Source organism: Myxine glutinosa, chromosome 2 (genome assembly GCF_964187855.1).
Source record: "Myxine glutinosa chromosome 2, kmMyxGlut1.1, whole genome shotgun sequence".
Taxonomy (NCBI): domain Eukaryota; kingdom Metazoa; phylum Chordata; class Myxini; order Myxiniformes; family Myxinidae; genus Myxine; species Myxine glutinosa.
The window spans coordinates 132,842,231-132,867,098 of record NC_136262.1 but is presented as its reverse complement, the minus strand read 5'-3'; the positions used below and the strand labels follow the sequence as shown (position 1 = coordinate 132,867,098).

The window sequence follows — 24,868 nt, the reverse complement described above, 5'->3', positions numbered from 1 at the left end:
TCTCCGCCCCTGCCGTACCATAGCTCCCCTGGCTAAGTCTAGGCGAGAAGTTAGGGTTGCGGAACCCCATTCTGTGGGTTAAGGCATAGTCATCTGCCATGGTCGCTGCCTCATACAACTTTGGTACTTTCCTTTCCTCCAGGTGCATTTTAATGTCCTCGTGGACACACTGTTGGAATTCCTCCACCAGGATCAATTGTCGCAATAGTTCGAAGTCTTTCCCAACTCCTTTTGAATCGCACCACCTATCAAACATGGTTTCTTTCAATCTGGCAAACTCCACGTGGGTCTCACTCTCCCTCCTCCTGGCATTCCGGAATTTTTGCCGGTAAGCTTCCAGGACCAATTCATAGGCTTTGAGAATGTGTTTCTTCAATACCTCGTAATCTGCACATTGGTCAATCGGTAAAGCCGAATAAATCTCTTGAGCTTTACCCACCAGAACACTTTGCACTAGTATGGACCAGTACTCCTCAGGCCAGTTTAAATGTCGAGCCACTTTCTCAAAGTGTGGAAAAAACTTGGCTACCTCCTTCTCATTCAAGGGTGGGACCAGCCTCACATGTCTGCCAACATCCCAGGTGTTCTGACCATGTGTCGAACCAGTCAGCAGGGATGGTACCTCTCCCCGTTCTCTCATTAACTCCAGCTCCTTGACTTTAATTTCCTGCTGACGCGCCAATTCACGGTCCTTTAACTCCCTTTCGGCTCTTCTCTCCTCTGCTTCGAGGTCTCTTTCCACTCTCCTTTCCTCTCTTTCCACTCTCCTTTCCTCTGTTTTTTGTCTTCTAACCTTTCCTGGAGTTCTCTTTCCACTCTCCCTTCCTCTGTTTTTTTGTCTTCTAACCTTTCCTGGAGTTCTCTTTCCAGTGCTTTTTCCCTATCCTGGCTCCATAATTGCATCTCCAGTTTCCGGAGCTCCACATTTTCTGTTCTTCTGTTCCCAGGCTACCTCTTCCCATGCTTTTAATCCCACCATAGATTGTATCACCACTGTCTGCAACTCTGCCTTCTTCATATTAGTTCAGACCTCCAAGCTAAAATGTTTGGCCAATTTCCAGAGGTCCGATTTTACTAACGCTCTGAACTTCACTCGGGGTCACCGTAAACTTCTCTGCATCAAACGCCATAGTGACTACTGGTAACACCTGTTAACCTTCACACAAGAAATTTCTAACAAACAAAAGTATTATTTTTTATTTATTAATTTTTTTGTTGTTGTTTGTTTTTGGAAAAAATTTGGGAATGTTGGAAAAAGTTCCAAACTTGGGAATTCTTTCCCGGACTAAATTTAGGAATTTTTTTAGATCCCGGATGCAGACCCAATTGCGAGTCCACGAATATCAATTGGACGAGCCCCCAATTTCTGTTACGGGGTTCCCCCCCCTTACCCCTGGTCTCGGTGGACCTCCGAACCCCGAGAGGATCCCCGGCAGAAAGATGTTTTTATCCCTCACGGGAACCAGCAAATGAAACAGTCGAATCAAATGATGCAACCACACCCGGTTATAAACAAACCATAATATATTATAAATCCCACACAAAGAGCCATACAGCAATGGGGGCAATCACCCCTACTTTCAAATCTTACGATAAAATCCTTGTCAAGCCCCTTAACCCCACACTCACGGCACATCCCCCAATGTCTCTGCTTCCCTCCAAGGCGAAGTCCCAATGTCTGTGTGCTCCCGCGATCGGGGAGTCAAGGCCCGATGGTCAATTGAGGCGTCGACGAGCGAGACGACCCCGAGGTCACGTGCTCAGCCCCCAGCAACACAGCGGTGGAGAGGAACCTCACAAAGATTCGCTACGACGTACACATTGCGGTTCAACCCGCGAGCCTCCATAGAATTCGCACGTGCCCCTTTCTGGCACGGCCGTTCCCGGCAATCCACCCGGGAATAATGCCCAGCCGACACAACGAAAGCCTCTTCCCTGCAGGGTGCTCGCGTGGCCAAAATGTCGGACGGCTTTCGCTCCAATCCGGGTTCTCAAGGTCTGGATCCTCCGGAACCTCACTGAGAATACCCGGCGACACAAGCTCCCCTCCCCGCACTCCGGAAATATTTCTTATCGACCGAACTTCCTTTCAAGGACGCAAGGTTCCCTCACATTTGTCGCACTGTACGTCGCACGCTCGGCCCGGAGCCTCCACCACCACATCTCTTTCCGATCTCCTCCCACCTCCTTTTCTTCGCTCCACCTCTTCCGGTCTCGATCCGGATTTCCGGCCACATTTTACCAGGAGCGCATTTAAATCTTTTACTCACAACAACCCTTTCCCTTAAGTCACAATAAGCATAATATCTAGAATACTTCGAACCAGCAACAATACTCATAACAACAATCATTAAGGCCGAGTCCATAACAATATATATATATATATATATATATATATATATATATATATATATATATATATATATATATATGTATACGTGTATGTATTAGGTGTACCGGAAAGTAATGTCGTTTTTCAAACAGGATTGCACAGCTTAAAAACGAACATTACTTTCTGGTGCACATAATATATATATACCGTATGAATATATATATATATAATTATATATATATATACAGTCATGGATAAATATATTTGCACCCTTTCTTTTTCTTTTTTTTTTGTATGCAAGATCGAGGCTCGTGAAAGAGCGATCATTAATCACACAAAAAGTGAAACCGACACATAAAACACAAAAAATAAGGGGAACGGTAGACAAGATGGGGAGAGGGGGGGAAGGACACAAACACAACATTTGAGAGCAGGGACATCAGGAGAAATGTGGGAGGGGGATGGCTTGGGGGGAGGTGGGAGAGGTATAAAACATATGAACACTGAAAGGACTTCCAGGAAAGAAGTTGGAATTTCCAAAAAAAAAAAAGTGTATCTGGAGTGAATTAGCGGGGGTAGAAAAGATCAAGGATTTGGATGGGGGAAGATAAGAGATGGTGGTGAACAGCTGTTTTAAAACCTGGAGGGAGGAGTGGGATTGAAGGGAGTGGGGGAGTTTGTTCCAGAGGTGGGAGAAAAGGGGAATGAAAGAGTGAAGGTGAGCAGAGAGCCTAGATTTTGGCAGTTTAACCAGAAGAGGGTTGCAGGCAGATCTTGTGCGACCTGAAAGAATATTGGGGGGACAGAGCACAGAGAGAGCTGGGGGAGCAAGGCTGGAGAGGAGTCGGTAGAAGACAGAAGGACCACCAACCTGCCTGCGGTGAGTGAGTGAAAGGCCCTCGGAGTTAACTTCATCGCAGGAGATTCCAATGATTCTGAAAGCTTTGGTTTCAACAGCGTGAAGCCGAGCTAGGTGTGAGGCAGGAGCACCAGCCCAGAGGGGGGAACAGTATTCCATTGAGCTGCGGATGAAAGCCTTGTATGCGGTGAGGAGCTCAGATGTGCCAAGGAAGGACTTCACACGACGGAGGATGCCCAGTGGGCGACTGGCTTTTGAAGCCAGCTTGGAAATGTGGTTTTCCCAAGAAAGATCATGGTAGATATTGAGACCCAAAAGCTTGAGTGACAGAACTTCTTGGAGAGGATTGTTGAGAAAGTGGATGGGAGGATTTTCCAGTCGGTCCTTTCGGAGAGACATAGTAAGAGTGTGAGATTTGTCAGGATTGAAAGACATGTTCCACTTGTTTGACCAGTCTGTGATTTTGTCCAGGTCTGCAGAGTGAGGAGGCTGCAGACTGCCGATCTGAGGGATGAGGAATGGAGCGGCAGATCGTGGGGTCATCAGCAAAGAGATAGAGATGATTTTCCAGAGAGTCGGAGAGATCATTGAGGAATACCAGAAACAGCACAGGGCCCAGAACACTACCTTTGGGAACTCCAGCCAGAACAGGTAGGGGAGATGAGAGAAATCCATTCAGGGCCACACGTTGCCTACGACAAGAGAGTAAGTCCGCAAGCCATGAGTGGAGATTTCCATGGATACCATAGGAGGAGAGTTTGGTGAGCAGAGCTGGGTGCCAGACCGTATTGAAGGCACGTGATATGTCAAGTGAGAAAGCTCTGATTTCCAGTTTGGCATTGAGGACCTCCATCCATTGTTGAGACAGCAGAAGCAGCATGCCCAGAGTAGAATGACCTGGTCTGAATCCAAATTGATGATCAGAAATCAAGCCATTGGAGAAAAGGAAGGATTTGATATCCGAAGCAATGATGGGTTCCATGACTTTGCTGATAATAATTGGAAGCAGGCTGATTGGTCTGTAGTTGCAAGGATCTGTTTTTGCACCTTTTTGTGTAAAGCGGTAATGTTTGCTGATTTCCAAGATGCTGGCAGATGACCTTGAGCAAAAGAGAGGGCAAAAGGAACAGAGAGAGGGTGAGATAGAGTAGAAGAGCAGGATTTTCGGACCCATGGGCTGATGCCATCTGGTCCAGTTGCAGAATCAGTCGAGGTTTGACACAAACTTCTCCACCTTGTCAGGAGAGAAGGACACAGAGTCCAGGAGCAGTTGGGTTCGACTGGGAAAGGTGGGAACAGAGAGAGATGGGTTTGGGCAACAAGATTTTGAGGCAAACACAGAGTTGAGGCATTCGGCTTTGTCATGTGCGGTGTCAACTGTGTCGCCATTTGAGGTAAGGGAGGGGATGGAGGGGGTAACAAACAACAGAAACTGATTTGACCAGATGCCACCAGGATTTGGAGGAAGGAGACAGGTTTGAGAGTTCAATCTTGACTGTGGAGAGATAGTGCTTCCTGGCACTCCTGAGCGGAGACAAACACTTATTCCGAGCTTGGTGGGAGGAACTGAGATTGCCTTCAGTTGGATTTGCCTTCCAAGAGGCAAAGGCAAGTTGTTTCAGGGCAACTGCCTCACCACAATATTCAGTGTACCATGGATGGGAGGAAGGGTTAGACAACTGAAGAAGAGATGGGATAAATCTGTGCATGAGAGAGAGCAGTTTGCTTTGGAAGAATTCCCAGGAAAAATTGATGTCAGAGGCAGTAGAGATGGGAGACCAGTCCAGGTGATTGATGTCTGCTTGCAGCCCCTGCCAGTCGGCCTGAGTGAAATGCCAGACTCATCGGCGCTGAGGAGGCTCTCTGAGAATGGCCAGAGAGATGTCCACTTTAACAAGCACATGATCAGAAGAACCGATTGGAGCAGAAGAAGAGCAGCAGACATTTGCAGGGAAGTTAGTCATAACCAAGTCCAGAAGAGAAGATACTCCATTGACTGAGATCTGGGTCGGGAAATTTACAGATTGTGTCAGTCCCAATGAGTCACAGAAGTCCTTTGCTGAGGTGCCATGGTTGGTGAGAGATGAACCCACACCCAGCCAGCTGGCATGATGGCAGTTGAAGTCGCCACATATGAGGAAGAGAGAGTTTGGATGAGTTGATTGAAGTTGGTCCATGTTGTTCCGACAGCGAAATGTAAATGGAGTCATCACTGTTTGGAGGACGGTACAGAACACATATGAACTAAAGGTGGGTGCTGAGAGGAAGCCGTAGCCCAGAGGTACTCCTGGGGGTGGGGTGAAGAGAGGGCAGTGCAAGGAGAGTGAGGAAGAGAGTTTTTGATAAAGATAGCCACCCCACCACCAGGACGAGGCTCAGGCTCAGAAAACTCCAGTCGGGCTTTTTCAGCAGTGGTGTCCTCCTGCCCTGGGTCTTCTACCATAGAACCCCCTTTCATTGAGTTGGTGAAGGATGGTGCAATTTGAAAGTGTCGTACCTTGTGTCGGAATGTCAGCTTGAATCTGTTTGTCAGTTGATCGAGGTGCTTTCTCCACCATTTGAACAATCATTCACTGCAATCTTCGATCAGGTTTTCTCTTCCAGCCCCGTCCTGGGAGGTTGGCTGCAGTTCCATGGGCCTTAAACTTCCTGGTAGAATTGCCTACGGTGGACACATGAACATCAAGGTCTCTGGAAATGGACCTGTAGCCTTCAGAATGTCCATGCTTAGCTACAATCTTCTGTCTGACCTCCTCAGACAATTCTCTGGTTTTCTTTCTTTTCTCCATGCTCATTGCGGTACACACAGTGACAAAAAAGAGCAGAATGACTCCTTTTCTCCATTCAGTCTGGTTGATATATCTCAATAAAATTTCAGTTCTTCAGCTTTTAATGAGCGCACGTAATGATGTCACCGCCATGTACCTTAATGGGATACCTTTATGGCGGTTCACCACTGATGGTATGAAATCGCATAATAATGTTATGAATTTGGGTAGTGATATGTAGAGCAGAATAGAGCTGAGTAGGTAACATGCTTCGAGATGTCGCGGTAAGGACAACTACCTGTAATAAGTTCTTCATGTGCAGGCGTTTTGTCGGTTAAGATGTATAATTGTGAATCTACCAGGAGATTCGTGTGTTAAGTAGTGTAGGGATTAATGAGTGGAGCCCTTGTATGTCTCACCTGGTTAGCCAAACCTTTGTCCCTTTTGGCACTGCAGACCACATAGACACTTAGTTAGGATCCCTTAGTACAACACTAATAACGCCCTCCCCCCTGACATGATCCAGGAAGAACTCAGGCCAGGACACCGCCGATAATGGCCGCCACCATTTACACCTCTGAGAGGCCTATCCATCTCGCATAGCACGTGCTATGACCACGGAGTAGGGGACGGGAGTGAGAGTGACGCATTGGGCATGCACAGAGGCGAGTCGGTGCAGGCTCTGATTGGTTGGCAGCGCGCCAGGGCTGACGTCATTCGGCCGGGGATATTAACGGGGGCCGAACGCCATTTTTAGTTGAGTTTCGTTTTGGGCAGTCGAGTTGAGCAGGAGGACTGGCAGTTGAGACTCGGCGTGTGGAGTTGCGCAGAGTGTGTGGAGTTGAACGCAGAGAGTGTGGAGTTGAACGCAGAGAGCCCAAGCGGAGTTGGCAGTGAGCAGTTCAGATCAGAGATCCAGAGCAGTTGCTGAACGCCATTGCAGTTCGCAGTGCGCAGATCGCAGTTGAATTCCTGGCAGCGCAGTTCAGAGACCCCGACCTGAGTTGGGCTGAGGTGTAGCCCGAGTGGAGCTCGCTATCCTGCTGTGAGACCTCATGGTGCTTTGGGGCTAGGTGCACGGACCTCGTGTGCAGCGGCGAGGGCGTTGGCTCGGGCCTAGCGGGGCATGCGAGGCGGACGGAGGATTCTTCCAGGCCGGGAATTGAAGACGACAAGACAGCTAAGAATGAGCTCCGCGTACCCAATTACATAACGGACATTTTTATTTTCGTATTCATCTCCCTCGTCTCGTGTTTGAAATCTGTTGTGTGTGGGATCCCAATTTAGTTACCTTCGGTTTATTGTCACATTTTCCTGTCCTGCCTTTTTCATTTGAATAAACCCTTGTATTATTTTCTTGTACAAATACCTGAATGCAGTTTCCTGGTTGCTTTTAATAGATAAGGCTGCGGGGGCTCTCGCCGTTTCCGTCCATCCCGCGCGCTTGGGGCTTTTGGTTTTGGAATCCGCCATTGAGTTTTCGCCTCGGGAGTTAAAGCCTTCGCGATCGGCATCCGCGACCGCCAGATATTAATTTCGGCGGTTGCGCGACATTTGGTGTCAGGTAGGTGGGATTGGAACCCATCGGACAAATTATTTTTTGTCCGCGGCGAGACATCGACACGGTCGGGCGTACATCGCCCCCGACGTTCGAACGCAAAAAAATTTATAGTCGAGGCAGAGAAATTTGAATAGTCATTTGGGCGTACGGAGGGCGATATCACGTCTTCGACAAATTTTAAATTTGTTTTTTTGGAAGTAAAATAATACGCGCGGCGCGCACGGGAAACGACCTTCCGGGAAGCGGCTGTCAGAGGTCAACGAAATGGAGGTATGCAGCGAGGCCTCCGTCAGTGTAGGGAGTGAGCCGGAAATAGGGGGATTTGAATTAGAGGTGAGCCTTGGAACCTCCCCCGTCCCGAGCACCAACTTACCCCCCCCCCTCCCCTACCGGGGAGTCGGGAGCAGTAGGAGCGGCCCCGATCACCGACCAGATGATGGATCGATTGCTTAGGGCGATAAGTGAGAGCAGTGAGCGAACCAGTAAGGAATTGAAGGACAAAATTCAGGGAATAAATGATAAAATGGAGGGAATGAGTAATGAGATGGGAGAAATGAAAAACAAAATGGAGGCTCAGGGTGAGCGATTGGGAAATAAAATTGGGGCATTGCAAAATGAGATGGGAGAAATGAGGGCCGACAGTGAGTGAATGGAAAGCAAAATGGAGTCCCAGGGGAGTGAACTAAACGGAGAAATGAAGAGATTTGGCACCGCCGGGGCACAGGAGAAGCCAAATGTGGCAGGGTTTGAATCTGAACGGGGGGAAGGCAAATTGGGAATTACAGCAGGAACGGCATGTGTAGAGGTGAATGGGGAATGCCTCCAGGTGAATGGGGAATGCGTACAGATGAGTGTGGAGTGCGCACAGGTAGATGGGGAGACTGCATGTGAGAATTGTAGTAGGGAGTGTTTCCCACCTCGTGGCCTGGTTGTTTGTCGGGGCCGGGTGGATGTCACAACACCTCAACAGGGGGATGAATTCGGAATTGTGCAGCACCAGGGCGGTGGTGCGGAGCAAGAGGGGGTAGAGTTAATGGGGGTCCATGTAATGGAGCCGGACCGGGTATTTATTGGGGATATTGGGGAAGACCTGTCGGGGCCGCGAATGATTTGTAATGGGGATGATGATGAGGTTGATTTGATTCAGCGGCTGGGGACCTGGGACAGTCCCATGGAGGTAGAGGTTGACCAGGCCCAAAGGAGTTTGGGGGATGAGGTGAGTTGGTCCGTGGAGGTGGTTGTGGTGACCAAGGGGACCCTCACCGTGCTCACCGATTGGGTGCAAGAGGCTCCGAAATTGGACAACCAGTTGGGGGAGTGTGTTGACTCCGGGCTGGATTTGGACCTTGGAAGATCGAGAGATAGAGCCTCTGGAGATTTGGTCCCCGTAGGGAATTTGGACCAGCTGCAAGGAGGGGCAGAACAACTTGTGGTAGAGGTTGTTACCTGCAGCTGCGGTGATTGGTCACCTGGAGCCAAAATTGTCAAAAGAAAATCTAAAATTAAATTAAATTGGGAATTTGATTTGGCGCAGCCATGGGGAGAGTTGGTCCCCGGGCTGCGGGATTTGGACCGGTAGAGGTCATGGGGGATGGCCTCGGGCAAAAGTTGCCCCTTTCAAAATTTGGTGATGCCAGCCAGCTGGGGGGGCTGTGCTGGCGAGATTTGGACGTGGGGTCCAGCCATGGGTGTCATGGTACGACCTGGGCCCCACAGGGGGTCTGGTGGAGTGTGGCGTCCCTTGTCCGTCGGGGCGCCGTCCGGGCGTGTGGCTCGGGCCGGCAGGGTCACCGGACCCTGGTGGGGGTTAAGACCTCCAAGGGGTCTGAGGTGGTTTCTCAAGCCTGGGATGGCAAATATCGAGGACCACTAGGGGGAGGTGTGGTGGGTCGCGCTTTGGTGGTGGCAGTGCGGACGGCCAACTTGGGCCTGATGTAGTGACCACCCGGGCATGCGGCCTGACACCTTCCTCCTGAGACTATGGGACAGCCAGCATGTGGTGACCTGACATGCTGGCTGGGCTATGGACGTGGGTCAAACCGCATGGACAGGGATGGAGATAGCCTGCCGGACAACCAGTGGGGCATCTGTGGAACGTGATGGTGTGAGTGACCTTCCACAGATGTTCCGTTATGATTTATGGACTCTCGGGTTGGGAAGAGAGCCATGGGGATGTGAATCGGGAATGTGTAAAGAGCCGAGCATATGGGCCATGCTCGGCTGGCATGTGTATGGCAAAGCATCTTTCTTTGGTGAAATGAGTGAATTGTGAAAAATGTTTGGCATGGGTAATCTGTGGGTTAGATGCAAATTTAAGGGTGAATTTTGTGAAGAGAAATGGTGGACACTGTACAGTGACGCACGCCATTATTGATCCAGGTGTGTTCGACCAAAGTGTTGGAGGCTGTGATAAAATTGACAGGGTAGCAGGACACAGCTTTCAACTGGTTGCGGGGATGACTGTGCTGATAGTTGGGACGCGGAGTCATGGGGATGTAGTTGTGTAGCCTGAGGGTCAACGTGGTGCTGTGCGTGTCTGAGGTGTGTGGACCATGTCTTCGAGGTGGGTCTCCTGGTGGAGCATGGCTGTTGACTGGACCTTGGTGTGGTCAAGTGTGGGTAAGCACTGGGGGGGGGGGGGGCTGCGGTTCTGTGGACTGGGGGACGAGAGGGCAACGTAGGTGACGTGAGGGGAATGCCACGCACTGCGACAGTCTCCCCCCAGGGCCGAGGTTGTGTGTGCAGTAATGTGTGCGGTAGTGTGTTTTTGGCAGCAGGTGCTCACCACATTGGCCAGCTGGGGCTGGTGCAGGCGTGTTCCTCGCAGGGGGGGGCGAAGGATGGATGGTGGGTCGCACCCTTATGGACGCTCATGGGCCATGTTGGCATTTTGACTTTTCACCTTGTCCCGATGACCCTTGCACGGTAGAGGTGCAGAGCTGTCGTGGCCACAGGTAGTTGTGTAGTGATAATCACCGTTGGATGCGGATCCACATACCTGCCAGTGTCGTGGGGACAAAAGTGAAATTTGGAAGAATTTGGTAGGCTCAATGAGAAATTTTGGGATTTTGAGGGTGGATTGCACTTTGGACTTGACCAACCGGAAGTTACCTGTGCATCAAGGTAGAAGTAAGGCCTTGATGGTTACTGTCCCAGGCTTCAGGACTTGCTTGTCGAAATTTTGGGGACATGTAATTTGGAGATGGGAGGCGGGTGAGAGTGATGACATGGCCGGTGAGGGGATGGAATGGGGGCCACACAGTGTGTTGTGGGTGGCGTGTGTTTATGTGTAGAGGTGATGTGTTTCTATGTGGTCGTGAGGTTGGAGAAATATGAGCGAGTGATGATTATTGAGTTTTGAAATGTGGTTTTGGAAATGTAATGATTTTTTGTTTGTTTTTTTGTATACAAGATCGAGGCTCGTGAAAGAGCGAACATTAATCACACAGAAAGACAAACCGACATGTAAAACATATAACATGGGGAGCGGTAGACAAGATGGGGAGAGAGGGGGAAGGACACAAACACAACATTTGAGAGCAGGGACCGAGAGACATGGAGACATCGAGAGAACTGTGGGAGGGAGAGGGCTTTGGGGGGGGGGGAAGCATGGGAAGGGGGGGTGGGAGAGGTATAAAACATATGGACACTGCCAGGACTTCCAGGGAAGAAGTTGGAATTTCAAACAAGGTGGATCTGGGGTGAATTAGCGGGGGTAGAAAAGATCAATGTTTTGGATGGGGGAAGATAAGAGATGGTGGTGAACAGCTGTTTTAAAGACCTGGAGGGAGGAGTGGGATTGAAGGGAGTGTGGGATTTTGTTCCAGAGGCGGGAGAAAAGAGGAATGAAAGAGTGGAGGTGAGCAGAGAGCCGAGATTTCGGCAGTTTAACCATCAGAGGGTTGCTGGCAGATCTTGTGCGACCTGTAGGAATATTTGGGGGACAAAGCACAGAGAGAGCTGGGGGAGCAAGGCCGGAGAGGAGTCGGTAGAAGACAGAAAGACCACCTACCTGCCTGCGGTGAGTGAGTGAAAGGCCCTCGGAGATAGCTTCATCGCGGGAGATTCCAATGATTCTGAAAGCTTTGGTTTCAACAGCGTGGAAGCCGAGCTAGGTGTGAGGCAGGTGCACCGGCCCATAGGGGAGAACAGTATTCCATTGAGCTGCGGATGAAAGCCTTGTATGTGGTGAGGAGCTCAGGTGTGCCAAGGAAGGACTTCGCACGACGGAGGTTGACCAGTCGGCGACTGGCTTTGGAGGCCAGCTTGGAAATGTGGTTTTCCCAAGAAAGATCATGGCAGATAGCGAGACCCAAAAGCCTGAGCAGCAGAACTTCTTGGAGAAGATTGTTGAGAAAGTAGATGGGATGTTTGTCCAGTCGATCTTTTCAGAGAGACATAGTAAGAGTGTGAGATTTGTCTGGATTGAAAGACATGTTCCACTTGTTTGACCAGTCTGTGATTTTGTCCAGGTCTTCAGAGAGTGAGGAGGCTGCAGACTGCCGATCTGAGGGAAGAGGAATGGAGCGGCAGAGAGTGGAGTCATCAGCAAAGAGATAGAGAGGATTTTCCAGAGAGTCGGAGAGATCATTGATAAAGACCAGAAAAAGCACAGGGCCCAGAACACTGCCTTGGGGAATTTCAGCCTGAACAGGAAGGGGAGATGAGAAAAATCCATTCAGGGCCACACGTTGACTACGACCAGAGAGGAAGTCCGCAAGCCATGTTATACGGATTCGTAACTTCCGTTATTGGGGTTTTCACCCACTTGACGTAGTTCTGATCTTATGTACTATTATTATCTTCAAAAGGTTTATTATTCTGGAACGGTTATCTAAAGTTAAAAAGGCTAACTTTAAATGATACAGGAAACCGAACCGGAAGAGAGGAAGAGGAGGAAGCGGCGCGAGCAAAGTCGGAGAAGACGCGTGAAGTCAGCGCTCCGTAACGAGCAAGGTCTACCGACAGTCGCGAGGGAAATTTGAGTTCCTTGAAAGGACATCCGGCGATAGGAAGTATCGCTGGAGGGGGAGAAATCTGCGTAGTCAGATTTGGGCACTGTGATTCCGACGAACCCTCGCCTCGTCGCATCGGCTCAAGCAGGAGCCGTCGGCCATTTTGAACCCCGCGCTTCGGATACCAACGAAGGTTTTGCCTCGCGTCATCTTCACACCAACATCCTACCATCTGTTGGGGATGTGTCTGTGCGACCGCTTCGTCTCCAATTACGTTGCGGGTTGCTGAGTGAGCGGTGAAGGTGCGCCTCTGGAGGGCACCCTGGTACAGTTTGGTGGGGCGATCTCCAAGGCCAACTGTACGCGGTTCGGATATCGACTGGAGAGCGAGATTCGGGCTTCGACCGGATTTCGTTCTATCGACCGCTGGAGCGAATCACATACGCCTTGGAAAAGGTTATCGAGACATTGAGGAGTGTCCTTTCACTCGCTGGCAGCGCAGTGAGTTACCTGACTTTATTAATGGTAAAAAGAGTGCACTCTTAATGGCCATTTGTTGTACCGTGATTCCTGTGGATGATTTCTAATACAATTTTGTTCATTTGCAATCATTGGTGTCAGGGGTTCCCTAACTGGGGTGCATGAACCCCCAGGGGGTGCGTGTCCATCCCAGGGGGTTCGTGAGACGTTTCTGAAAGTCAAAACTAGAGTACTTTTTGTTGAAATAAAATCTGATATATCATATAATTTATATCAACATCATATATATATATATTTTTTTTTTCACAGATTCAGACCGCAATCCATGTTATCTAAGAAGCGCAAATACGATGATTCGTACATCAAGTGGGGGTTCATGAAGTTTGTGGAGAAGGATGGGACTGAACGTCCGCAATGCGTTCTGTGTTACAAAGTGCTGGCGGAGGCGTCGATGAGGCCATCAAAGCTAAAAGCCCACCTCGCCAGCACCCATCCGACTCATCAGAACGACTCTGAAGACGTGTTCCGAAGCAAGAAAGCTCGCTTCATGGCGAAGGGTAGCTTGACTCGGCACGGGTTCCAACCGTCGACGAAGCCTATCCTTGAAGCCTCCTATGAAGTAGCGCTCCTCATTGCAAAAGACAAAAAGGCTCATACGATTGGCGAAACGCTTGTAAAGCCCTGCGCCGTGGTGATGGCGAACTTGGTTTGCGGACCCGAGGAGGCCAAGAACTCAAGAGTGTTCCCCTGTGCAACAACACCATCAAGCGCAGAATTGAAGACATGTCAAAGGATATTGTGGCTCAGGTCACACAAGAACTCCGGGAATCACGCTGCCGTTTCAGCTTGCAACTCGACGAATCCACCGACGTAGCGAGCTGCAGTCAATTGCTGGTTTTTGCACGCTACTTGGCGGGATTTGCTGTGAAGGAAGAGTTTCTGTTCTGTTTTCCTCTCAAAACAACAACCAAATCGGTGGACATTATGAATATCGTGAACCATTTCATGGAAGAAAACGGCATCGAGTGGACGAAGCTCGGATTGTTGTGTATGGATGGGGCCCCGGCGATGATGGGAAAGCGATCCGGGTTCGTTGCGCTGGTGAAAGACAAGTGCCCCGACGTCATCGTGACACACTGTGTGCTCCATCGCCACGCCCTTGCGACCAAGACGCTCCCCAAGGAGCTCGGTGATGTAATGGCTATCGTTGTCACAGCAGTAAACTTCATCCGCGCTCGGGCTCTCAACCACCGCCTATTCCAGGTCTTCTGTGAAGACATCGGTGCTGCATACACTCATCTTCTGTACTACACCGAGGTGCGTTGGCTATCCCGGGGCCAAATTCTGAACTGCGTCCTCCAGCTGCGTCAGGAGATTGAAATTTTCCTGCGTGAGAAAGGCAACGACTCGGCGGACTACTTCGGCGACCCTGTCTTCGTCGCGAGGCTTGCGTACATCAGCGACATTTTCGGGCACCTTAACGCTCTCAACATATCACTTCAAGGGAGCAGCCTCACGATCGTTGAAGCAGCGGAACGGATCAACTCGCTTCGAGAAAAGCTGCGGCTTTGGAGCAACCGCGTGGAGAAGCTGTCATTCGTCAACTTCCCGGAGCTCGCTCAAATCCTCGCGGATGACGACGCTCAGAATGATTTCTGCTCCACGCTTGTCGTCGACATCAAGGGTCATCTGAAGTCTCTGTCTGACAGTTTTGATGGATACTTTCCGAATCTGTTGGTCGATCCGTGGATACAGGATCCTTTCACGATTCTAATTGACGACATCGACGACGACAATGAGCTCAAGGATGATCTGATCGAGCTGAAGGCCTCTGGCCGCCTGAAGATGCAGTTCTCCACCATCGCCAGTCCCTCGGAGTCTTGGGCAAGCAACGACGAGGCCTTCCCCAATCTAGCGGCGAAAGCGCTCCGAATGACACTGCCTTTCGTCACGACCTACCTCTGCGAAGCCGGGTTCTCCGTGTTGGTCGTCATGAAAACAAAGCTGCGGGCACGCCTTGACGTCGGCCCCGACATGAGGGTGGCCCTCTCCAAGACAGCTCCGAGCATCAAACACCTCGTGGAGGAAAAACAGGAGCATCCGTCTCATCGTGTGTGATGGGTGATCGATGCGTGATACAATTCGTGATCTGATCTTGAAGTTTCCGAATAAATATTTGTTCATCTCTTGTTTTTTTTCATTACAATATTACACTATGAACTTGATCTTTTACGAAGCACTGTTATGCGTATTATAGTATAATAATAACTCAGATCGTGTCTCGTAAAGTTGGGGGTTCGTGGACACCTCTGACATCCACAGGGGGTTCATGGGGGGATAAAGTTAGGGAAACACTGATTGGTGTGGTTCACTATTGATTTTCAACACAGGGAAATATATTTTTCTGCCAGGGTTCCTCTCGGGGTTCGGAGGTTACCGAGACCAGGAGATTGTAGAGGACTCTGTAACACATGCATGGAGATTTCCATGGATACCATAGGAGGAGAGTTTGGTGAACAGAGCTGGGTGCCAGACCGTATCGAAGGCACGTGATATGTCAAGGGAGACAGCTCTGATTTCCTGTTTGGCATTGAGGACCTCCATCCATTGTTGAGACAGCAGAAGCAGCATGTCCAGAGTAGAATGACCTGGTCTGAATCCAAATTGATGATCGGAGATCAAGCCATTGGAGAAGAGGAAGGATTTGATATCCGAAGCAATGATGAATTCCATGACTTTGCTGATAATTGGGAGCAGGTTGATTGGTCTGTAGTTGCAGGGATCTGTTTTCGCACCTTTTTGTGTAAAGCGGTAATGTTTGCTGATTTCCAGGATGCTGGCAGATGACCTTGAGCAAAAGAGAGGGTGAAAAGAACAGAGAGAGGGTGAGATAGAGCGCAGAGCAGGATTTTAGGACCCGTAGGCTGATGCCGTCTGGTCCAGTTGCAGAATCAGAGTCGAGGTTTGACAAAAACTCCTCCACCTTGTCAGGAGAGAAGGACACAGAGTCCAGGAGCAGTTGGGTTCGACTGGGTAAGGTGGGAACAGAGAGAGATGGGTTTGGGACACAAGATATTGAGGCAAACACAGAGTTGAGACATTTGGCTTTTTCACGTGTGGTGTCAACTGTGTAGCCATTTGAGGTAAGGGAGGGGATGGAGGGGGAACAAACACCAGAAACGGATTTGACCAGACGCCACCAGTATTTGGCGGAAGAAGACAGGTTTGAGAGTTCATTCTTGAGTGTGGAGAGATTGTGCTTCCTGGCACTCCTTATGGTAGACACACACTTGTTCCGAGCTTGGTGGAAGGAACTGAGATTGCCTTCAGTTGGATTAGCCTTCCAAGAGGCAAAGGCAAGTTGTTTCAGGGCAACTGCCTCACCACAAGATTCAGTGTACCATGGACGGGAGGAAGGGTAAGACAACTGAAGACGAGATGGGATAAATCTGTGCATGAGAGAGAGCAGTTTGCTTTGGAAGAATTCCCAGGAAGAATTGATGTCAGAGGCAGTGGAGATGGGAGACCAGTCCAGATGATTGATGGCTGCTTGAAGGCCGTCCCAGTCGGCCTGAGTGAAATGCCAGACTCGTCGACGCTGAGGAGGCTCTCTGAGAATGGCCAGAGAGATGTCCACTTTAACAAGCACATGATCAGAAGAACGGATTGGAGCAGAAGAAGAGCAGCAGACATTGGCAGGGAAGCTTGTCATAACCAAGTCGAGAAGAGAAGATACTCCATTGGCTGAGATCCACGTCGGGAAATTGACAGAATGTGTCAATCCCAGTGAGTCACACGAAGTCCTTTGCTGAGGTGCCATGACTGGTGAGAGAGGAACCCACACCCAACCAGCTGGCATGATGACAGTTGAAGTCACCACATATGAGGAAGAGAGAGTTGGATTGAGTGGATATAGGTTGGTCCATGTTGTCAGACAGCGAGATGTAAATGGAGTCATCACTGTTTGGAGGATGTTACAGAACACATATGAACAAAAGGTGGGAGCGGAGAGGAAGCCATAGCCAGAGGTACTCCTGGGGTGAGGTGGAGAGAGGGCAGTGCAAGGAGAGTGAGGAAGAGAGTTATTGACAAAGATAGCCACCCCACCACCAGGACGAGGCTCAGGTCTATCATACCGGAGGAGGGAGTAACCAGGAAGAGATATTAAGGAATCAGAGACATCTTGAAGGAGGAAAGTTTCTGTTAAGCAGATCAAGTCTGGATTGTCAGAAGCAACCTGTATGGAGAGATCAGTCAGGTTTGAGCGAAGGCCCCGGATGTTTGAGGTCCATGCCGTTAATGAAGAGAGAGGGGGAGCATCGGGTACACTACGGGACAGGGGAGGGGAGGGGTCGGGTAAGATGAAGGATGAGAGGGGGAGGTAGGGAGAGCAGTTGATAGTGTGTCAGAGATTACAGAAGAGTTACAAGAAAGGGAAGGATGAGGAGGATGAAAGGTTTGATGGTGAAGGGATGAGGCACAGTGAGGGGTTGTTTGAGGGGGGGCAAGAGGAAAGTAGAAGGTTGGGGGAGGTGGAGGTATGAGATAGAAGGGAGACGAAGTGGGGAGGAGGCCGCTTTGAGGAGGAGGGGGGGAGGGTGAATTGGAGGGGGATGGTAGGGTGAGACAACAGCACACGTGGAGAAAGGAAAATAAATGTTTTTTTTGTTGTTTTTTGGGGGGGGGGGGTGGGGATTTAAAACGTTGGACAAAGAGTATTATGTTCGGGGTAGAAGGGAAAAATCTAAGAGCCACGCAAAACACGAAGTAGGGGACGTAAGTTAACAAACACCGACGGAGGTACAAGGCCGCACACGAGGAGCAGAACACGATTAATGGTAGAACAATGGTAGAACAAAATGGTAGAACAATCAGAAACATTTGATGATTTCTAAAAAGTTTTATTTATTTTATTTTTACTACAGTACTTTCAAAAACACCAAGGTACATAATTTTTTTCCCTTTTAAGTTATCGGGATATGAAACTACAATTTGGCTTTTATATTCCAGAATATTTTATATTCCCGGTGTGTACCCCGGTTTAGAATAGGTACACCGTATCCCTGCTTCAGGCGACTAAGGGTTGGCGCCAGGAAGGGCATCCGGCCATAAAAACATTGCTTCAAATAGGGAACCATGATTGTCATGGGGCCCGCAAGGCTAACCCCTGCTCTAGCGGGGAAAATGGCCTTAAAACGATCATTCATTCATATTCATATATTCCAGAAGACTTGCCTATTATGGAGTAGTTGTCATGACATGGAATAGCTACATTTGAAGTTCTCAGTATTCGTCCCTGTAGCTTCCTTGGTCACGCCATCAACACTTCTCTTGTCAAATGCTCACCTGACTTGTTCGGAAGCATTTCGAGAAGTGTCCACTTGCACGCATGCCTTAGACTGTATGGAATATCGATTGAGAGGATGTTGGTTGCTTGGATTTGGGATAATATATCATGACTTGCAGATTAATAGAATCTATACATGCCACAATTTGTTTTATCTAGACATTTAACATCCATTTTTGGCTCACCTCGAACATAGTTCACAGGTGAGGTATTAGCATCTCGAGGTGGTGTCCGTCAAGCAGTTAGTCAGTCAGTATGTAAACACTCGGAACTTCTCCAAAACTACACACACAATTTTGATGTAACATGACCATAACCTTCATCACCCGTGATGTACTAAAGTTTGTTCACGGCATAAAAAACAGTCTAGGGGAATGTACAGAGGGTCAAAGTGGGTCTGGGTTTGATCCCTCCCCCCACCCCCCTAAAAAAATTAACATAGGCTTTCTTCTCTGAAACAACGCACACCATTTCGATGAAACTTGACTACAACCTACATCACCCATGATGGATTAAAGTTTGTTAACTGCATAAAAAACAGGGGTTGGCCCCCCCAAGATAGGTATTTACTTTCTTCTCCATTACATATTGTCATGTCCGTAGCTAGTTAAGACCAGCCTTGGATAGCCGAACTGCTTTAACTCTGAGGCGACCAGCCAAATATATGGCGGTGAATTTACATGCGTGGGATGAAAGGATGCGAGGCATTTATCTGAACGAAAAATACACGGGTTTATTCCCGAACCCACAAAACATTCAAACAAGACAGTGAATTCAATAATAATGATTTTATGAAAATAAATCATGGAATAAAAATGAAATGTGAGTTGAACTAAAATTTTATACTTCAATGACTGCACACACTGACTCAAAAAACACACAGGTGAAAGATAAAATAATATAAAATCCTTTCAGCCGGCAATTAGCTCGTCCCAACGAGTTATTTTGATGAGGTCGGCAGTGGTGGCTAAGTCCAACGCTTCCCACGCCTGAGCGCCAAATTTGGCTCCGGCCGACAACGGTGAGAGCGCACAGAGCCGTGAAGCAAGCAATGAAGACGGCCCTCTTTCGCTCTCAAACTCTGTCAGAAGCACCAAGAGCCCCATGAGCCACCGCTTCAATCGCCCCTCAAGTGCCACACAAAAGCACGCCCAACTCCGTCCAGCACACGATTGGAAAACAAAGATGGTGCAGCCTTCTTGTCCGAGTAGAGAGAGCAACGACCTCCTCTTCTCCTCTTCACTCTCTAGAGCCAATCGTGTCGTTTACCTCCCAGTTCGCCCGGCCCACGTCCTACGGCACAATCGTGTCCCTCGGGGCGTGGCCTGCTGGCCTTCCTGACCACCCTACTACCCCCCCCCCCCCCCCGCCCTGATTCTCCGACTCTTGTTGGCGGGGCCATTTTCTTATTAGGTCCACGAGGGCGGGCTTCGTCCAGGAACCTTCTTGCTTGTAGTTGGTGGTTGTTGTTTAAAGATGTTGTTCCAGCAAAACATGAAGGGAAAATTACAGAAGAAAACCACGCACTGGGGAAAATTATCCTTAAACCCTACCACTAATTAGCATGCATCCACCCCCTGTGTGAAGAACATTTAAACAACCCTATTTACTGTACATTGAGATTTCTCATCGTGTCACACGGTCCATGCTATTAATTACACAATCCTATCTCTCCTACGGTATTCTTTCATCTACCCCCCATAGGTGTAACACCATGGAAAATTGCCACCTAAATAAATTTGTCCATCACCCATGATGGATTAAAGTTTGTTAACTGCATTAAAAAAAAAAATCAGGGAGGGGTTTGCCCCCCAATATAGGTATTTAATTTCTTCTCTATAACATATTTTGCGGGTCATCCACGCCTACCAGTTGTTCCCTGCCTGGTTCTGCCAGGTGAGCCCAGGGGCATTGACCTTATTTTTATCGTTACCAGCCAGGGTACCTGGCATTACACGGTGCTGTTCTAATGCTGTTGGCATTTTGAAGAAATCAAATTTTGTTTTTTATTCTATTTTATTGTGGGTCCTTAAAACACTTCCCGACACCAACTAAGGAATAGGTCAGGGGTCATGTAATATTAACTTTGACGTAACTACAAAGGTTTAAACACTATAGAGTGATTTATTTAAAAATCCAAATTTTCTTTTCAAAGTTTTCAATTTTTTTTGCGTAAAACACGCAAACTGGCACTGACGAACCTCTGAAAGTTTACAAACATTCGTTTGGCCATCTTTTAAAAATGGAAACCCACACACAGAGACACCCACGTACCGGTTCTTTATAGTGTAGACTGTAGACTGTAGATGAACCCTGATGTGATTTATAGTGTAGATGAACTATCACCCTGATGTTGTGCAAGTAGGCCAAGGCGTAAGTGCTCTGTCTATCGAATCAACGTTAAAACGGGTGTCCCGTATGGCAGCATTAGTTGGTGGATACCAAGAGTAGGTAAGTTAGTTATCAGTTATTGGAGGCTAGCTCCTTGACACCAAGTTACATTGCTTGTTACCTTAGCCCTCTGCACTTCAAACAAATTAACCAGGTAGTTCATATGTTTGCTGTTAACGGCCTTCATTGGATATGAAGGGCAAACCTAGATTTCCCCATTGCACCGGCAAAAAAAGCAATCTTCTCTCTTAAGCTACCATGGGATTTCTGACATCTACATTCGTGGTTAGGGAAAAGAAGGGCGAAAATTCTCACCTCTACTTGTCATGGATTGCAAACCTGGCCGGTGGTGTAAAGCAGTGAAGATGTACTCAATTCACTATGTGGCTGTTCAAAGATTTTGAAAGACGTCTCTGGGGATGTTTGTTCAAAGGCTGCCGGTTTCCACATACCAGTAATTGGCATCCTGGTGTGATTAAAAACGAATAAAACTCAGATCACAACTCAGCCAGGATACAGCAGCAAAATGTCAAAACGGATTTACAGAATCTGTGTGTTTAATGCCTCTCCCCCATCGTAGGTGCATGCATTATTTATATATATACATAATGAAGGCAAAAGCACAAACTGTCAGTCCAAAAAGCCTTTGTTGTCCGTGCAGTGAAAGCAAGACTTTTTTGAATAATCATTGTCCGGACAAAAAGTACCTTAATGAGAAATCGAGTGGTGTATTTTTGGAATGCCCTTGTGTAGTGTCCTTAAGACCGCAGCAATCGTTTGAGAATAATTTTTATAACCCCCGAGATGAAAATAATTATTAACAAGTATAGAAACGTTCAAAGTACACCGCCCCCATGCCAAATAAATAAACAAATAATACATCCTCCAACGCTCTGCAATGTTGCAATGCAGCACATAAGATATGGTATTTGGAGGGAGAGGTGTGCAGTAATTGATAGATTAATTAAAATAAATAAATACTAATCATAAAATAATTAATTTCTTAATCAATTGGCTAATGGCATACCTAAAGCACCAGTGTTTCATCTGAAGCTGCAACTTTTTGAAAATTAAATAATTAATTACTTTGAAAAAAAAATTAACATTAATTGATTCATCAATAAATAATCAATCGATTAATTGATAAATCAATAAATAAATAAATAAATACCCTTTATAGCCACGTCACTTGGTCACTGTTGTGTCCAAATATCAGCTTCCTAGCTCAAAATGTGCCTGAGATATTGCCCAGATGAGAAAGAAAATAAATAAGTGATTAATAATGAAAATAAATAAATAATAATCGTAAAATAATCCGGACTGCCACAATATAAAACCGAGTACTCCCTTTCAGTGCAAAGCATCTGGATAGTGAATAGGTAAAATAATTAATTTATTAATCAATTGGCCAATAGCACACCTAAACCAACACCGTTTCATCTGAATATGTTATGTTTTGAAAATTGATTAACTAGGTAATTAATCAAATAATTAATCGATTAATTGATGAATCAACAAATCAAAAATACCCTTTACAGCCAAATCACTTGGTCATTATCGTGTCCAAATATCAGCTTCCTAACTCAAAAGGTGCCTGATAATGTCCAGATGAGAAAGGAAATAAATAAGTACTTAATTAATCGATAATAATTAAGTAATTAATCAATTAATTGATTAATAAAAAAAATAGAGTTTTTGCCAAAGGACTTGCTCACTATTGTGCCCAAATTTCAGCTTCCTAGCTCAAAGGATGGCTGAGATATTGCCCGGATAAACAAACAAACAAGAAAACAACCGGAATGAAAACTGAGTACTCCCTTTCAGCACGTGTCATCGCCGGGCCCCCTTCGGTGCCCGGCAATGACGTTGTGCAGCTCTTTGAGATGGCATAGGAAAGGAGCGGTGTACAACAAGTAAGCATCGTGAAAACTGAGTACTCCCTTTCAGTGCACAGCATCTGGATATTGAATCGGAAATGCATGGTGTACAATAAAGGAAGTAAATGAAAAATAAACACTGCACTTCGAGTTCTCCATGGAAATGATGATGACAAAGAGAAACTTAACACTAAACAAGTACACTTCATCTAATCAGTGGTTCCCAACCTTTTCTATGCCCCACACCCCTAGGAAATATTTGATTAATGTTCGCACCCTCTACAAAAGTAATATCACATTTGAAGATGAAGAAGTCAAATTTTTGAACCACAAATTGAACCACATACAATACTGTGGGTGAACAAATTGAACTAAAAAAATAAGATTTTAACTCCGTGCATGAAATGCAAATATAAATTGAGCAATTAGATTCTAATTTATTCAGAAAAAAAATGAAACAGTAAAATCAATCCCAATTGTGAACATAAAATTCAATGACTTCTATATTTTTGAACCACAAATTGAACCAAATACAATGCAATTCAGGGGCCAAATCTTCCCCATTCTTCCCTACTGCTTGGATTCGTCAGGGCAGCGTGGTCATGGTCAGAGTGCTGATCGGTCCCCATGGACCAGCCCTCTTTCCCTCTCTCTCTCTCTCTCTCTCTATCTCTCTCTCCCTCTCTCTCACACTCTCTCTCTCTCTCTCTCTCTCTGCCTCTCTATCTCTCTCTATCTCTCTCTCTCTCCCTCTCTCTCCCCCTCTCTCCCTATCTATCTCTCGCTCTCTCACTCTCTCTCTCTCTCTCTCTCTCTCTCTCTCTCTCTATCTCTCTCTCTCCCTCTCTCTCACACTCTCTCTCTCTCTCTCTCTCTCTCTCTCTCTCTCTCTCTCTCTCTATCTCTCTCTCCCTCTCTCTCACACTCTCTCTCTCTCTCTCTCTCTCTGCCTCTCTATCTCTCTCTATCTCTCTCTCTCTCCCTCTCTCTCCCCCTCTCTCCCTATCTATCTCTCGCTCTCTCACTCTCTCTCTCTCTCTCTCTCTCTCTCTCTGCCTCTCTATCTCTCTCTATCTCTCCCTCTCCCTCTCTCTCCCCCTTCTCCCTATCTATCTCTCGCTCTCTCCCTCTCTATCTCTGTCGTGGCCCTGACTTCATGAAGGCTGGGGTACATCACATGGATGTTGGGGATCTCTGGGTCACTCCTGCGAGATCGATCGGCTATCACCGTGCCACGGACTTGCTCGAGAGAACTGTCTGGGGCTATACAACAACAACAACTCCTCCATCTTATCATAAAAAGTTTGAAGTACTACCTTAATATACAGCTTCCTTCTACAGAAACAATAATGTCTCCGAGACACTTTTCACATTATGAGGGCACGAGACTGATAAGAAGCTAGCTAGGAAAGCTGCAGAACAGTTAAGAAAAATCGATATTATGTTACGTTCAACCGCTCACCATGGACATGAATAGAAGAGAGAACAGAGCCAGCACGTGCACATAATGTAATTCATTAATGTAGCGATTGCATGCCCATTTACCTTCTTACGATCCCCAATCTTCATTCAGAGCCAGAGCTTGTTGAAGTTCATTTTTACCTCTAGTATCAACAGCATGGTTGCACAGTCAAGTGAATCTTATATTTCCTTCACTCCAATAAAGTAATAAACAACAAAGACAAAAGCACCCCTTGGCTTCCAAAATAACTGAATGAAATTAGCATTATTCTCAATCTATGTGCAAAGATATCTGTACAAAAAAAACAACAAAAAGACAAATAATGATGTTGGGAGCTCTTTTTTTACTTGTTAATTATCTTGCCAAGATCAAACTGACAATCAACGACGTTTTGAACTGGCACGATTAGGTTGAGCTGGTGTTCGGGAGGGGTTGAGACACGTCTCACGGTTTCTCTGGTGCGGCATAGTGATGTCAATTCTGGCTCCACCTGCTGCGTTCTTCGAGTCGCAACATGGCGGAAACACCTATGACGATGCCTAAAATTTCCAGCGCCTTTGATTTGGTTACCAGCAGTACACAGTTCGGGCTCTGCACGATCAAACTCATTCGCTGGTCCTACATGGGCAACTTCTGGGCACGTGACATTTGGTGTCAGGTGGTGTCTGCAGTTTATATTCGTTACCTGGAGAGGTGGATTTTGTAAGGGTGCTCCATTGCAGCCTCTCGTGACAATTTTAGGTATTTTCTAGGTCGAAGATGAAAATTGACTCCGCCACTAAACTTGGTCCATGAGTATAAGAAGAGGACGGTGAGAGCATTATTGAAGTGATGCT

General features: G+C 47.4%; 2 protein-coding genes across 7 annotated transcripts in view; one reads left to right on the top strand and one right to left on the bottom strand.

Moving 5' to 3' along the window:
- The window catches only part of LOC137421238 (adenylate cyclase type 2), a 298,504-nt gene that overhangs the window by 252,711 nt on the left and 20,925 nt on the right, over positions 1-24,868 (bottom strand). For all 6 annotated transcript variants that reach the window (XM_068107099.2, XM_078771680.1, XM_078771679.1 and 3 more), the window contains one exon: positions 21,009-21,159. The gene's annotated coding sequence lies outside the window, so the exon portion shown is untranslated. The remainder of the gene's footprint in view (positions 1-21,008; positions 21,160-24,868) is intronic.
- LOC137422281 (protein FAM200C-like) lies at positions 13,281-15,073 on the top strand. The gene is made up of 2 exons (XM_068109031.2): positions 13,281-13,661; positions 13,763-15,073. Exons 1-2 carry the CDS (start codon positions 13,281-13,283, stop codon positions 15,071-15,073), a joined length of 1,692 nt encoding a protein of 563 aa, XP_067965132.2.